Below are 15,496 nucleotides of genomic sequence, written 5' to 3' on the forward strand. Positions count from 1 at the left end.
CCTCACTGAGATTGGGAGTCTCTACCTCTCAGCAATAATTTCTTGCCTCAGAATTCTGGAGGTTGATGCTTCTGTAAGAGCAGATGTAAAGAAGGGATACTTGCCCACTGTTGGTGTACATTGATCTAATTGGTGGGCCTTCCTGCCCAGGGTTCCCTATCAGTGAGCAGAGTTGCCCCAGTAGACGTTAGGAATTGGCCATTACAGGAAGAACCTGGAGCTACTGCTCCATGGTCTGACCAGAGTTCATGCACAGATAAGGCGGTGACAAGAAAAATGGCTGCCCAAGGTCCCTACAGTGCACTCTAAACTAAGCATGTGCAGGGGCCTGTCAGGACTTCCTGAGCTCCTGGCTTTGTCCCCAAGTAAAGGCTATTAATCATTAATCGTGAAGTCTTGGTCAGCTCATTTTGACACAAACCACAGATGAGACAGGCCTTAGCCACCTGCCAAGAAGACAGGGCCTCTGTGCTGAAGCCGTACAACACACCTTTGTTGCCTTTACTCCAATTGGCCACCTCCTATTCCAGCCACAGTTACTCCTCCCTTGTTGACACTTGCCAAACAATCCCAACTCTCCTACAAGTCTAACCACTGGTAACTCATTATTATAAGATCTACTTTCCTTTCTTTCCAACAATTTCATTTCTTTCTTTACATTGTTAACCCTGCCAATTGTATCACACTGCTAAGTTTAGTACCTTCTGTGAACTACAGGGTCCAGAAACCCTCTGATCTCCCCAAGTAGTGTGTTCTGGCAGAAAAGGCCAAGAAGACATAGCAGTAAGTCCCCAGAGGAGAAAAGTGAGGCTCAGAGAGGAATAATTGGCAGGGAGGGGAACCCAGGTCTTCTGGCCCATCCTCTTAGGACACCATCTCCTAGGCCTCATATTTCTGAACTCACAGTGCTGTGGTGCTCAGCGCTCTCTGATCTATTGGCAAGCTGACTGGTAGACTTGGCAGCCCTTTTCTCCCACTGACTCCAGGGAAAGTACCTGCATGCCTTCTGGGGGCTTCCCCCAGCTCAGGTGTGAAGTTTAGTGTGTGTGTGTGCATATGTGTCTATGAGACAGAGAAAGGGGATGTGTGTGCACAAGGTGCAGGTCAGCAGCACTCACAGGCTTCCTGCCAGCTCTGGAAGGGACAGTTTTTGCCTCTCACAGCGTCCTCTTGCAGGTAGGATGCCTGGAGAGACGGGAGCAGGTGGGGAGGGGTCAGAGGAATGACTTTTCCAATCTCAGACCTAAAACTCTTTCTGGCTTTACTTTACTGTGATGCAAGCTGCCTGAGCTGGCCAGGCACCGAGCAGGAGGGGGCGATGTGGGGTGGGGGCAAGGGTGGGGAGGAACTCCAGAGCGTAAGCGTAGGAGAGAGATCAGCAAGTGAGGGGCTGACTTCAGCTCTTAGGTGTGTGTGCTTGGACTTCACCTAATCTTCCTGAGTGTTTTGCAGTCTGTAAAATGGGGTAATAAGACTGTGAACTCAAGGGTTGTAGTACAAATAAAATAAATTGGGCAAAATGCGTGACTCAGAGCCTGATAGTAGGATTTCAGCAAATGTTGATCCCATCCCTCCCCCTCCTTAGGTTGTGCCAGAATTCACCCCTGTGCTTCTTACCTTAAATACTTTTTGGAACAGTCTCTACAATAAATAAGTAAACCAGCAAGACAGTAAATAAAATGCACACCTTCTTTTCCTTTTCCCCCTTTCTTCCTCATCTTTATTCCTTTTACTTTTCCAGCGGGTCCTGGAATGCTGTTTTTCTTCCCTGTCTTCCCTCGTTCCCTCTCTTCTCTCCTCCCATCCTCCTTCCCTCCCTTCCTCTCTTCCTCCCTCCCTTCCTCTCTTCCTCCCTCCTTCTTTCCTCCCTTCTTCCCTCCCTTCTTCCCTCCCTGCCTCCCTTCTTTCCTCCCTCCCTCCCTCCCTCCCTTTCTTCCCTCCTCCTTCCTTCCCTCTTTCCTTCCTTCCTTTTTTCCTTCCTCTCTTCCTTCTTATCTCCATTTTTTTTCTGCTTCTCCTCCCATACCTTAACCAGAAGCAATTAACCAATATTTTCTCTGTGAGAGATCAGAAGATAAGGGTAAAGAAGAAGGATTGTTTTGGAATAGAGCCAAGTTTCTCACTTCATGCCTCCAGCATTAGAAAACTCATTATTGGGCCGGGCGCGGTGGCTCACGCCTGTAATCCCAGCACTTTGGGAGGCCGAGAAGGGCGGATCACAAGGTCAGCAGATTGAGACCATCCTGGCTAACATGGTGAAACCTCGTCTCTACTAAAAATACAAAAAATGAGCCGGGTGAGGTGGCGGGCGCCTGTAGTCCCAGCTGCTCGGGAGGCTGAGACAGGAGAATGGCATGAACCTGGGAGGCGGAGCTTGCAGTGAGCCAAGATCGCACCACTGCACTCCAGCCTGGGCCCACTGCACTCCAGCCTGAGCAACAGAGTGAGACTCCGTCTCAAAAAAAAAAAGAAAACTCATTATTGGCCAGGCGCAGTGGCTCACACCTGTAATCCCAGCACCTGGGGAAGCTGAGGCAGGATAACTGCTAGAGGCCAGGAGTTTGAGACCAGCCTGAGCACCATGGCCAGACCGTGTATGTCGCCAGGCAAAATGGTGTGTGCCTGTGAAGGGAGGATTCACTTGAGTCCAGGAGGTTGAGGTTGCAGTAAGTGGTGATTGTGCCAGTGTCCTCCAGCTTGGGTGATAGAGTGAGACTCTGTCTCAAAAAAAAAAAAAAAAAGAAAAGAAAAAAACCCCATTATTTATATAGCTCTAAACCACTGTGAGTTAGGTAGAATTTGGGGGAAGGCTTTCTAACCTATTCTTAGTATGGCCAGACCACCCTTTCCTTCTTTCAGATCTTACTGTTTTGTTTGCAGAGATGGGCTTCAAGGCCAAAAGGCACACTGTGTTAGGGTCTGTGTCAGGCAGACCTTTTTGGGTTCCAAGAGCAGAGGAAGATGAGGCTGTGTGAGGGAAGACCATAGGATGATAGAGAATTGGGACTAGGCAGAGTGGCTCATGCCCATAATCCTAGCACTTTGGAAGGTTGAAGCAGATGGATCACTTGAGGCCAAGAGTTCAAGACCAGCCTGGCCAACGTGGCAAAACCCTGTCTCTACTAAAAATACAAAAATTAGCCGGGCATAGTGGTGCACAGCTGTAATCCCAGCTACTCAGGAGGCTAAGGCAAGAGTTCAAGAATCACTTGAACCCAGGAGGCGGAGGTTGTGACATTTATTCAATTACACAGCACATACTTCATAATATCTACTGCTAGGCTTGGAGAAACATAAAGAATAGGAGTTTTTATCTTTTCATGAACTCAAAAAGCTAGAGGGTACTTTTGGATAATGTAGGATGCAGCCTTCAGACAATGAACCTAAAGACAGGAATAGAATTGGCCGAAAGCAGGCTGTGGTTAGGCCACTGAAAGGTGGTCTAGATTGAGTTGCAGGAGGACAATAACAATCTCAAGATGCCTTGGCCGGGCGCAGTGGCTCACGCTTGTAATCCCAGCACTTAGGAGGCCGAGGTGGGTGGATCACATGGTCAGGAGTTCGAGACCAGCCTGGCCAATATGATGAAACCCCGTCTCTACTAAAATACAAAAATTAGCCAGGCATGGGGCAGGTGCCTGTACTCCCAGCTACTCGGGAGGCTAAGGCAAGAGAATCGCTTGAACCCAGCAGGTGGAGGTGGCAGTGAGCAGAGATTGCGCCACGGCACTCCAGCCTGGGTGATAGATCAAGACTCGGTCTCAAACAAAAAAAAAAGATGCCTTGACCTGGAAGGTGTGCCCCAAACTTTCTTTCCAATGTGTGTGTTACCAAGGTGAGGGCTGAAGCTGCTCAAATGCTCCATGAAGGGGAGGAAGCTGTGGGATGATGGGGAGGGTTCCCACAAAGATGGAGCCTCGTCAGCCTTTCTCCAGCACCGGAAACCACAGGAAACCAGGTCAGTGCGTGGGGCCCGCTCCCTCTGCTCCAGGGCTCAGCTATGAGCTCTGGGGCTTCCTGAGCAGGCTGTACTGACTAGTGGGTCCTTGAAGTTAGAGGCCCCTTTGGTATGGAGCCCTTTGCCTAGAAGAGCTGGACCTGGCTCATGGGTAGAGAGAACTCGGCTATAGTCCTGAGAGTTAACCAGGTGGGAAGCCAGGGTACATATGGGCTTCATGTGCATCCTAGAGTGCTTTTTTTCTTCCCCACTCTAAATGGTGCCTCAGTCACCTCTGTATCTCCAGCACCCAGTGCTGAGTAGTGCTTAAGAGCTCGACTAATTCTCTAAGTGAGGGGGTGAAGCACATGTCTGTGGGAGACACAAGTTCCAGAGTGTGCTGATGGGTGGGTCAGGTCTGCAGTGTGTTTCAGGAGTAGGAGGGGCTAAGAAATGGGTGCATCCCCCAACCTGATGCTAGCCCCTTTCCTGTTACTTCTCAGCCACAGCAGGAGCCCCTTGTCTTTCAGGTGGGGGGCAGTAGGGTTTCTGGGGGCACAAGCTTTCCTCAGTCCCTCCACTTGGAGGGGAAGGAATGTGGCCTGGCTAGCTGGTTGGGATCAAGGAGGAGCTTTCGGGCAGGGCGGGGCCAGGGCAGGCTGGGGCGAGGGCTCCTGCTGGTACTGTGTTCTGTGCTGCTGCACAGCAAGGCCCTGCCACCCACCTTCAGGCCATGCAGCCATGTTCCGGGAGCCCTAATTGCGCAGAAGCCCATGGGGAGCTCCAGAACGGCAGCCCTGCTCCTGCCTCTCTTCCTGGTAGTCATCGACCTATCTGACTCTGCTGGGATTGGCTGTCCCCACCTGCCCTACTGGAACACCCGCTGTCCTCTGGCCTCCTACACGGTAAGGTGCCGCTGCCAGGTAGGGACACCTGCCTGGCACAGTCATAAAGCTCCCCACTCCCCTGCCTGCCCTGTGCTACCTCCGCAGTCCCTGTGCTCTGGTGGCAGCTTTGATGTGTCCTCTACATAGTCTGAAAGGGGTAGCCAAAGTCCTTTGTGCTGAGGGCCTAGACAGGGTGGAGCTGGGAAGATAAGAGCCAGAGGGTATGGGCTATTAGCTATGGGGCTCAGAATTCGCTGATTTGAAGCAAAGACCCCAGGAATGCTCCTTATGGGAGTCTCTCCTAATAATAGCTCTCTCCTTTCTTTTCCCTACTGGGCCCTGTGCCTCAGGATGACAGTTTCACTGGTGAGTCGCATTTCCTGCCCCATTGCTCCTCCCCATGCCCACTATTTTTCCAGATGCCCAGCAAGCCCTCCGTTCTAATTTTCGGTTCCCAACCCGGGAAGTAGCACAATATCAAGGAAAAAGTTTGGAATCATGACAAGCCTGGATTCACATTGCAGTTCTGCCAGACTCCCGTGTGGCCTCAGACTGTGCACCTAACCTCTCCAACTGACCCTCAGTTTCTGAGGGGTAGTAGCATAGTAGAAATGATTGTACACTAAAGGCAGTGTTGCTTCTGAGCTGTAGGGAGGATTAGATGAGAGACATGGGTAAATCTCCAGGTGCTCCATATGTGTTGGTTCCTCCCCTTAACTGATCCCTCACTTCTATCAGCAATACAATAATCCTTCCTATTTTATAGTATGTTCTACTTCACAAGACATTTTCCCATGCACTACTATTTTGATTTTTATAACAGACCTGCTTTATGAATGAGGAATCTGATCCTTAGACAGGTCCTGTAACCCCAAAAGTCATACTTCCAGGATGTAAGTGACAGAGCTTGGCCTCAAATCCAGCTTGTCTGAGGTAGGAGGGACCTTCTTAGATCCTATCATTTGCTTTCCCTTCCATCTTTCCCAGGAAGTTCTGCCCATATCCCTTGCAGCACCTGGTGGGCCCTCTTCTCCACAAAGCCTTGGTGTGTGCGAGTCTGGCACTGTTCCCGCTGTTTGTGCCAGCATCTGCTGTCAGGTCGCTCAGGTATGAGAAACAGCCCCTTGGGCCATTCTCAGTGAAGAGAACATTTTGAGGGACCACCTAGGCTGAGCAAGTGGGACTTACTAGAACAGATATTTGTCTTGTTTTAACCTCAACTGGGACTTGGATTATCCTAAAATAGCACGCTATGACTGATATTCATGAATACAATTGTACAATTTTATGAAGGTATTTTTTTCGCTGAGATTCTTGGAATTAAAAGCTATGGATTTATTGTTATTACCATCTATTTGTAAAGCAGGATCTTCTTTCTTACTCTATATTTTAATTGCTCAGCTCAGTGCCTGGTACATACTAAATGCCCTTACATTGCTTAAGAATTGGCAGTTTCTAGGCCAGGCGTGGTGGCTTATGCCTGTAATCCCAACACTTTGGGAGGCTGAGGCAGGCTGATCACCTGAGGTCAGGAGTTCGAGACCAGCCTGGCCAACATGGTGAAACGCCGTCTCTACTAAAAATACAAAAAATTAGCAGGGCGTGGTGGCAGGCACCTGTAATCCCAGCTGCTCAGGAGGCTGAGGCAGGAGAATCACTTGAACCCAGGAGGCGGAGGTTGCAGTGAGCCGAGATCATGCCATTGCACTCCAGCCTGGGCAACAAGAGCAAAACTCTGTCTCCAAAAAAAAAAAAAAAAGAGAATTGGCAGTTTCTGGCCAGGTATGATGGTGACCTGTAATCCCAGCACTCTGGGAGGCCACAGTGGGTAGATCGCTTGAGTCCAGGAGTTTGAGACCAGCCTGGCCAACATGGCAAAACCCCATCTCTACAAAAAAATACAAAAATTAGCTGGATGTGGTGATGCACACCTGAAGTCCCAGCTACTTGGGAAGCTGAGGTGGGAGGATCACCTGAATTCAGAAGGCAGAGGTTGCAGTGAGTTAAGATAGCGCCACTGCACTCCAGCCTGGACCACAGTGTGAGACCCTATCTCAAAAAAAAAAAGAATTGGCAGTGTCTAATTTTTCTAATTGTTTGCTGTTAGAAATAATGCTACAGGGCTGGGCGCAGTGGCTTATGCCTGTAATCCCAGTACTTTGGGAGGCCGAGGCGGGCAGATCACCTGAGGTCAGGAGTTTGAGACCAGCCTGGCCAACATGGTGAAACCCCATCTCTACTAAAAATACAAAAATTAGCCAGGAGGCCAGGTGTGATGGTGCATGCCTGTAATCCCAGCTACTCAGGAGGCTGAGGTGAGAGGATTGCTTAAGCCCAAGAGTTCAAGACTGTAGTGAGCAGTGATTGTGCCACTGCACTCCAGCCTGTGTGACAGAGCAAAACCCTGTCAAGAAAGGAAGGAAGGAAGGAAAGGAAGGAAAGAAAGAAAGAAAAGAGAGAGAGGCGGGGGCTGGCATGGTGGGTCACGCCTGTAATCCCAGCACTTTGGGAGGCCGAGGCGGGCGGATCACGAGATCAGGAGATCGAGACCATCCTGGCTAACATGGTGAAACCCTGTCTCTACTAAAAATACAAAAAATTAGCTGGGCGTGGTGGCAGGTGCCTGTAATCCCAGCTACTCGGGGGGCTGAGGCAGGAGAATCGCTTGAAGCCGGGAGGCGGAGATTGCAGTGAGCCAAGATCACGCCGCTGCACTCCAGCCTGGGTGACAGAGCAAGGCTCTGTCTCCAAAAAAATAAAAATTAAAGAGTGCTAAAATGAATGTCTTTGTATATATAGCTTTTTCTCTGCTTAAAAAATTAATCCTTTCTTGATTGCATCATAATTTTCAAGATTAAAGAAGCTTGACATCCTTACCCTCCTTGATTTAAAATGACTTACTATCAGGTCGGGCACGGTGGCTCATGCCTGTAATCCCAGTGCTTTGAGAGGCCGAGGCGGGCAGATCACCTGAGGTTGGGAGTTCGAGACCAGCCTGACCAACACGGAGAAACCGTGTCTCCACTAAAAATACAAAATTAGCTGGGCATGGTGGTGCATGCCTGTAATCCCAGCTACTCGGGAGGCTGAGGCAGGAGAATCACTTGAACTCGGGAGGCAGAGGCTGCAGTGAGCCGAGATCGCGCCATTGCACTCCAGCCTGGGCAACAAAGAGCAAAACTCCGTCTCAGAATAAATAAATAAATAAAATAAAATAAAATGACTTACTGTCTAACACTGGGCCACATCTCCAGGTAGGGGAGGGGGTAATGTTGGCTAGACAGTAAGTATGCCCCCCCCACACAGGTCTTCAGTGGGGCTTCTTCCACTTCCTGGTGCAGAAATCCAAAAAGTCTTCCACATTCAAGTTCTGTAGGAGACACAAGATGCCAGCACCTGCTCAGGTACTCTCCCTGTCAGTTCCAGCCCTACCCCATGCCCCACAGACCTTTGCTTTCTGGCCTCTCATTTGGTTCTCCAGCCATGTGAGACAGAAAGTGTGGAGATGAAGTATTCTGTCTATTACACAGCTAGGGAGGCCAAAAGAGTTTGAGCAACTTGCCTGCAGTACCTCAGGTTCCAGAGGCAGAAACAGAAGCCAGGTTTCCTGATTTCTGGTCTGAGGCCCACCTTGTTCTCTGCCTTTAGAGGAAGCTGCTGCCTAGTCGTCACTTGTCTGAGAAGAGCCATCACATTTCCATCCCCTCCCCAGACATCTCCCACAAGGGACTTCGCTCTAAAAGGACCCAACCTTCGGATCCAGAGGCATGGGAAAGTCTTCCCAGATTGGACTCACAAAGGCACAGAGGTGGGCACTGGGTACAACAGGAGATAGGTTCAGCTGAGTGGTGGTACCGGTGCTAAGGCCAAGAGACAAGGCCACTGAGTCCTTCCTCTCCCCAGGGCCCGAGTTCTCTTTTGATTTGCTGCCCGAAGCCCGGGCTATTCGGGTGACCATACCTTCAGGCCCCGAGGTCAGTGTGCGTCTTTGTCACCAGTGGGCACTGGAGTGTGAAGAGCTGAGCAGTCCCTACGATATCCAGGTAGGGCGTGTCGTCCCCCTTTAAAAAGCCCGATCACACAGTGCTAACAAAAGAGGCCACCCATTGTACAAATGAGGAAACTGAGGCCCAGAGAGGGATGGTAACTGTCCAAGACCTCCTTACAAGCTGAAGGGTCTATCATTAAGACTTCTTTGGGCGTGGCATGGTGGCTCACACCTGTGGTCCCAGCACTTTGAGAGGCCAAAGCAGGAGGATTGCTTGAAGCCAGGAGGATAAAACCAGCTTGGCAACATAGTGAAACCCTGCTGCTAAAAAAAAAAAAAAAAAAAAAAAAAAAATTATAGAAAGACTTCTTTGGACTAGACAGAAAAGGCAGAGGGCCTTGTCACCTGGAAGAACAGGAAAGGCAGGCAGAGACCTGGAGCAGCCATGAATGACCATGAATTAGCAGAGAAATTAGTATGGTATTTACCCCCAATGAGAGGATCCTCAGTGTGATTCAGGCATTAAGAAGCCTTTTCTTGAGCTTCAAGTTAGTGACAAGTAAGAAAAAAGAATTGTTAATTAAAAATTTAAAAAGTCTTTTCAGCTACCCTAAGAGGTTGTACCGCCTGAGAACATAACAAAATGATCACATCTCTCTTGGTACCCTTCCATCTCCCTACTTTTGTTCCTGCTACTCAGAGAATGATATGTCCCCCATTCTCCCAACCTGGGCCCCAACATCCCACCTCAACCTCCCTTTGTCATGGATGCCATTGTATACAGTTGGTAGCATTTGCAGGGACTGCTGCTGAACCCCTGAGGCCCTCAGCTCATCATTTTTATAACAGTGAGGATACCTCATAAGATTACTGTGATGCTAGCATGGAGTTAATTGATTTAATACTTCTAGCACCCACCACGCTCCCTAGCATATAGTAGGGCCTCAGTAAAGGAATGTATTCCCTGTCTCCTTCCCCCCAACTCCACCTAGAGCACCTAGAGCTAATGATTAGATTACTACACAGACAACCTTTGAGAGACTTATCAGGAGAAGAGGTATCTCATATTAGAGGAAAAACAGGGTGTGTTGGCCAAGATCCCAGCACTGTTCTGCCCTTGTCTATGTGCCCATGCTCTTTCTCAGGCATCTTTTGTCTTCCTTTGCTGTTTCATCCACAGAAAATTGTGTCTGGGGGCCACACTGTAGAGCTGCCTTATGAATTCCTTCTGCCCTGTCTGTGCATAGAGGTGAGCAAGGGAAAAGGTGTGGGCTGTCCATGGCTCTGCTCCTAAGCCCCCAAGTTAGCACGGTTGGTCAAGTATATCTCCAGTAAATGGGGTTTAAAAAGGACTGAGTGTTACTGGCATGCTTAGGAAGACCGGCGCCAGCTTGGCTGTGAGCCACACATGGGGTCAGAGATGGAAGGGTGCTGCTGAACATTGGACCTTCTTAGGGTGATTCCAACCTCAGTCCCATCCAAACCCAGCTTTCCCTGGCCCAGATCTGGCCTCAGCCCACAGAGCCAGAATAGGCAGCTGTCATCGCTGTGTATTCTGAGGAGTCGAGGAAGGAGTGTGTGCATGGCCACTGCAGGATTCCATATGCCCCCAGAAGTCTTGTCCCCTCTAGGCCTCTGTGGCAGTCCTCCTTCTCTCTTTACAAGTCTAAGGAACATAGCAGAAAGTTTTCTTTGGACTAGACAGAAAAGGCAAGGGAAATTGTCACCTGGAAGACCTAAGGGAGGGTAATGGCAGAGACCTAGAGCCACGAGCAATTGCCAGCATGGACAGCAGGTGGGCATGTGGGCATTCCAGAGTCAGGAGCCAACACAGAGCACTGTGTGCCTTGGGGATGGCTGAGAGTGGAGGCCAGAGAAGACCAAAGCTGAGGAATGTGACCTCAGGATTTCCTTCTTTCTGGGGATAGTTCTCTTTAGGAGGAAGAGGAGTTAGCCCCTCACTTGCTTATCCCTCTCCTATGCTCTGGAGTTCCTCCCCACCCTTGACCCCACCCCACATTGCCCCATCCTGCTCGGTGCCTGGCCAGCTCAGGCAGCTTGTGTCACAGTAAGGTAAAGCCAGAATGAGTTTTAGGTCTGAGTGAGATTGGAAAAGCCATTCCTCTGACCCTCCTCACCTGCTCCTCTGTCCCCCTAGGCATCCTACCTGCAAGAGGACACTGTGAGGCGCAAAAAATGTCCCTTCCAGAGCTGGCCAGAAGCCTGTGAGTGCTGTTGACATGCACCCTTGTGCACACACATCCCCCTTCTCTTTCTGTCTCCTACATACACATGTACACACACACACACACACCGCACTTCACAAGTGTGCTGGGGGAAGCCCCCAGAAAGCATGCAGGTACTTTCCCTGGAGTCAGTGGGGGAAAAGGGCTGCCAAGTCTACCAGTCAGCTTGCCAATAGATCAGAGAGCGCTGAGCACTGCAGCACTGTGAGAAGTTTAGAAATATGAGGTCTAGGAGACGGTGTCCTAAGAGGATGGGCCAGAAGACCCAGTTCCCATCCCAGCTCTGCCACTTATTCTTCTCTGAGCCTCACTTTCCTCATCTGTAAAATCTCAATACCTGCTCTGCCTTCAAAGCGTTTGTGAAGCCTGAGTTAAATATTACATATGAAAGTGGCTGGTGATATCTGAAGTGCTGTATGCATGTTGCTGTTCTCAAGGAGAGGCAGGACACTCAGACAAAAGTGACTCGCATAAAGCAGCCTACAGAACTTACAGGGCAGGGTTATAGTTAAGGACTAGGCTGTACGGCAAGAAATCGGGAAAGGGAGAAGCACAAGAAGGGCCATTATAAGCAGAGAAGGCCTCTCAGAGGGAGTGGCACCTGAGCTGGGGCCAGAAAAAGGGCAGGATTTAGAAAGGAGAGATAGGAGGGGAAGACATTCCTGGTTCTGAGAGGACCCTAAGCAGATTTCGAGTTTGGGGAGAAGCAAGGACCTGGTCAGAATGGAGGCCTGGGAAGGAGAGGAGAGAGACCCCTGGATAGAAAGATAATGAGGGTGGGCTCAATGGCTCACGCCTGTAATTCCAGCACTTTGGGAGGCCAAAGTAGGCAGATCACCTGAGGTCAGGAGTTTGAGACCAGCCTGGCCAACATGGTGAAACCCTGTCTCTACTAAAAATACAAAAAGTTAGCCGGGCATGGTGCTGCACGCCTGTAGTCACAGCTGCTCGGGGGATCAAGACAGGAGAATCACTTGAGCTCGGAAGGCAGAGTTTGCAGTGAGCCGAAATCGCACCACTGCACTCCAGCCTGGGTGACAGAGTGCAACTCCGTCTCAAAAAAAACAAAAAACAGAAAGGTAATGAAAGGGGCTGGGTGTAGTGGCTCACACTTGTAATCCCAGCACTTTGGGAGGCCGAGGTGGGTGGGTCACAAGGTCAGGAGTTCACGAGGTCAGGAGACCAGCCTAGCCAACATGGTGAAAACCCATCTCTACTAAAAATACAAAAATTAGCTGGGCTTGGTGGCACACATCTGTAATCCCAGCTACTGAGGCATGAGAGTCGCTTGAACCCAGGATGAAGAGGTTTCAGTGAGTGGAGATTGCACCACTGCACTCCAGCCTGGGCAGCAGAGTGAGATTCTGTCTCAAAAAAGAAAAGGAAAAGAAAGATAATGAAAGGGATGCTCATTGATTTAGTACCTGTTCAGGCCAGGAATAGTGCTGGTTACTTTTACAAACATTATCTCCTGCTGCCCCCAGGATGTGGGTGGCAAGGTGGGGCTGAAGCAGGGCTGACCCTCACCCACTGACCCTGCCACCTGCCCAGATGGCTCGGACTTCTGGAAGTCAGTGCACTTCACTGACTACAGCCAGCACACTCAGATGGTCATGGCCCTGACACTCCGCTGCCCACTGAAGCTGGAAGCTGCCCTCTGCCAGAGGCATGACTGGCATACCGTTTGCAAAGACCTCCCAAATGCCACGGCTCGAGAGTCAGATGGGGTGAGGACAGATTCCCCCAGGACCAGGGTGGGCAAGGCTGGGGCCCAGGAATTTTCTCTCTGACGAACTCTCCTCTCCTCCCACAGTGGTATGTTTTGGAGAAGGTGGACCTGCACCCCCAGCTCTGCTTCAAGGTACAACCGTGGGTAAGAAAAGATGTGGCGTAGTGGGTATTGCCTGGAGCTTGCTAACCTGCCATTCCTGTATTTCTCAGTTCTCTTTTGGAAACAGCAGCCACGTTGAATGCCCCCACCAGACTGGTGAGCCAATAAGTGACCTCTGCTGGGACCCCCTGCCCCATTTCATCTTCACCCAACTGTGACCAAGCTAAACCCCAGCCCAGCCCTGAATTCATCACCTGAAGCCCAACTCCTATCAACACCCCCATCCCGCTCCAAACAGGGTCTCTCACGTCCTGGAATGTGAGCATGGATACCCAAGCCCAACAGCTGATTCTTCACTTCTCCTCAAGAATGCATGCCACCTTCAGTGCTGCCTGGAGCCGCCCAGGCTTGGGGCAGGACACTTTGGTGCCCCCCGTGTACACTGTCAGCCAGGTATGGCCTCGCCCCCACTAGGTCCTATTGCTCAGAGCACAGCCCTCAATTTCCTTGTGACCTCATTGAGATAGACCCTGGGAAGGTAGAAACAAACAAATCCCTGACTTTTACCATCTGGTTTACTTTATTTACGTGATCAGCCTCTGTTCAGCTAACTTGCTGACAGTAAGTTCCTCAAGGGAGCATTTTCTTTTTTTTTCTTTTTTTTTGAGACACAGTCTCGCTCTGTCACCCAGGCTGGAGTGCAGTGGCGCAATCTCGGCTCACTGCAAGCTAAGGGAGTATTTTCTAATCCTTTCAGTTTCTGAATTTACAGGAATAACAGAGGCAAGGGACTGGCCCTCCCACATTCAGGTGTTCTCTAGCCCAGGGGTCCCAATCCGTGAGCTGCAGACCAGTAACTGTCTGTGGCTTGTGAGAAACGAGGCCATACAGTAGGAGGCAAGTGGAGGGTGAGCAAGCATTACTGCCTGAGCTCTGCCTCCTGTCAGACCAGTGGCTGCATTAGATTCTTGTAGGAGCGCAAACCCTATTGTGAACTGTGCATGCGAGGGATCTAGGTTGTGAGCTACTTATGAGAATCTAATGCCTGATGATCTGAGGTGGTTTCATCCTGAAACCATTCCCCCCAACCCCAATCCCTTCAACCTCTGTGTAAAAGTTTTCTTCCATGAAACCAGTCCCTGGTGCCAAAAAGGTTGGGGACCACTGCTCTAGCCTAACAGAACAACAATTTATATTGATGCCTTCCCTTGAACCCAGCTGTCCACTACCGCTACTCTCCTGCCTCCACGAGGCACCTGTGCGGAAGTTATCTATCCTAGGAGGCAGAGCCCATGCAGCTGACAGGCTCTGCACAATGCTGTAAACTATTGACAAATTTCACCTGTTACGTGACTAGGAGCACTTTATCAGACTATCTTCCATGTATCTGATATAAAAACCACAGTCAAATACACCCTCAATACCACAGCACCATGCTGACTAAGCATGACTAGCTCTTTCAAACAGTTATTTCTTAAATGCTCACTTGCAGCTTATATGTTTGTTTTGCATTGTATGAGGGCTCTCAAGCAGACAGGTGATAGCAACACAGTATGAAAGACCAAGTCATGCTTAAGATGGCCACGTGCAGTGTCTCACACTTGTAGTCCCAGCTGAGGCGGGAGAACTGTGTGAGCTCAGGAGTCCAAGGCTGCAATGAGCTATGATCATGCCACTGCACTCCAGCCTGGGTGACAGCATAAGACTCTGACTCTAAAAAAAAAATGTTTTTTATTACAATTCTGTCCAATTTAGTATGTATTGTGCCTACCCTGTAGCAGGCTCTGGGAGATACAAGAAAAGTATATAACACAGTTAAGGATTTCATAGACTAATAATAGCTGTTACCAATAAATGAATATACATTGCAGTTTATTTAAAAAGACATTCATGTGCATATACCCACTTGATGCTCTCGATAACCCAGTAAAATAAAGATTATTATCCCCCATATAAAAACGAAGAAAGTAGGCCAGGCGCAGTGGCTCACGCCTGTAATTCCAGCATTTTGGGAGGCTGAGGAGGGCAGATCACCTGAGGTCAGGAGTTTGAGACCAGTCTCACCAACATGGCAAAACCTGTCTCTATTAAAAATACAAAAATTAGCTGAGCATGGTGGCGTGCACCTGTAATCACAGCTACTTGGGAGGCTGAGGCAGGAGAATAGCTTGAACCCAGGAGGTGGAGGTTGCAGTGAGCCAAGATTGCACCAGTGCACTCTAGCCTGCACGATGGAGCAAGACTCTGTCTCAAAAAAAAAATAAATAAATAAAAATAAATAAACATAAAAAATTTAAAATAAAAATGAGGAAAGTGAGCCTTAGGAAAGAGAGGTAACCTGCCTCCATGCAAGGACCACACAGCTAGGGACTACAAAGGCAACAGTTAAGCCTGAACCCAGGTCTGCTGACCCTAAAACTTACATTCTTTTCAATGATATGTTGTGATACCTCTTCAGCTGTGCAGGAGAGTAAAGTGAGACAGCCTTCCTGGTTTGTGAGCTGCTAGAGGACAGAGACAATGTCCGCACCTGCCTTCTTTCCTCAGGGCTTGGCACAGAGGACACACTCAGAGTCTGTCTGTTGACAAATATCTGACTGCAGCAGG

General features: G+C 49.6%; 1 protein-coding gene across 2 annotated transcripts in view; it reads left to right on the top strand.

Annotated features, from left to right (window-relative positions):
* The window catches only part of IL17RE (interleukin 17 receptor E), a 52,926-nt gene that overhangs the window by 34,803 nt on the left and 2,627 nt on the right, over positions 1-15,496 (top strand). The window contains exons 3-15 of one of the 2 annotated variants that reach the window (XM_032149637.2): positions 3,836-3,958; positions 4,644-4,842; positions 5,175-5,190; positions 5,812-5,931; positions 8,131-8,228; positions 8,473-8,632; positions 8,728-8,867; positions 9,993-10,061; positions 10,971-11,037; positions 12,610-12,785; positions 12,872-12,919; positions 13,000-13,045; positions 13,188-13,342. In XM_032149637.2, coding sequence (XP_032005528.1) covers positions 3,864-3,958; positions 4,644-4,842; positions 5,175-5,190; positions 5,812-5,931; positions 8,131-8,228; positions 8,473-8,632; positions 8,728-8,867; positions 9,993-10,061; positions 10,971-11,037; positions 12,610-12,785; positions 12,872-12,919; positions 13,000-13,045; positions 13,188-13,342 — 1,389 coding nt within the window. In that variant the 5' untranslated portion in view covers positions 3,836-3,863. Of the gene's footprint in view, positions 1-3,835; positions 3,959-4,390; positions 4,468-4,643; positions 4,843-5,174; positions 5,191-5,811; positions 5,932-8,130; positions 8,229-8,472; positions 8,633-8,727; positions 8,868-9,992; positions 10,062-10,970; positions 11,038-12,609; positions 12,786-12,871; positions 12,920-12,999; positions 13,046-13,187; positions 13,343-15,496 lie in introns of those variants that run through there. The other variant, XM_058437235.1, reaches the window with a different exon arrangement.

Source organism: Hylobates moloch, unplaced genomic scaffold, assembly GCF_009828535.3.
Source record: "Hylobates moloch isolate HMO894 unplaced genomic scaffold, HMol_V3 SCAFFOLD_4, whole genome shotgun sequence".
Lineage (NCBI taxonomy): Eukaryota > Metazoa > Chordata > Mammalia > Primates > Hylobatidae > Hylobates > Hylobates moloch.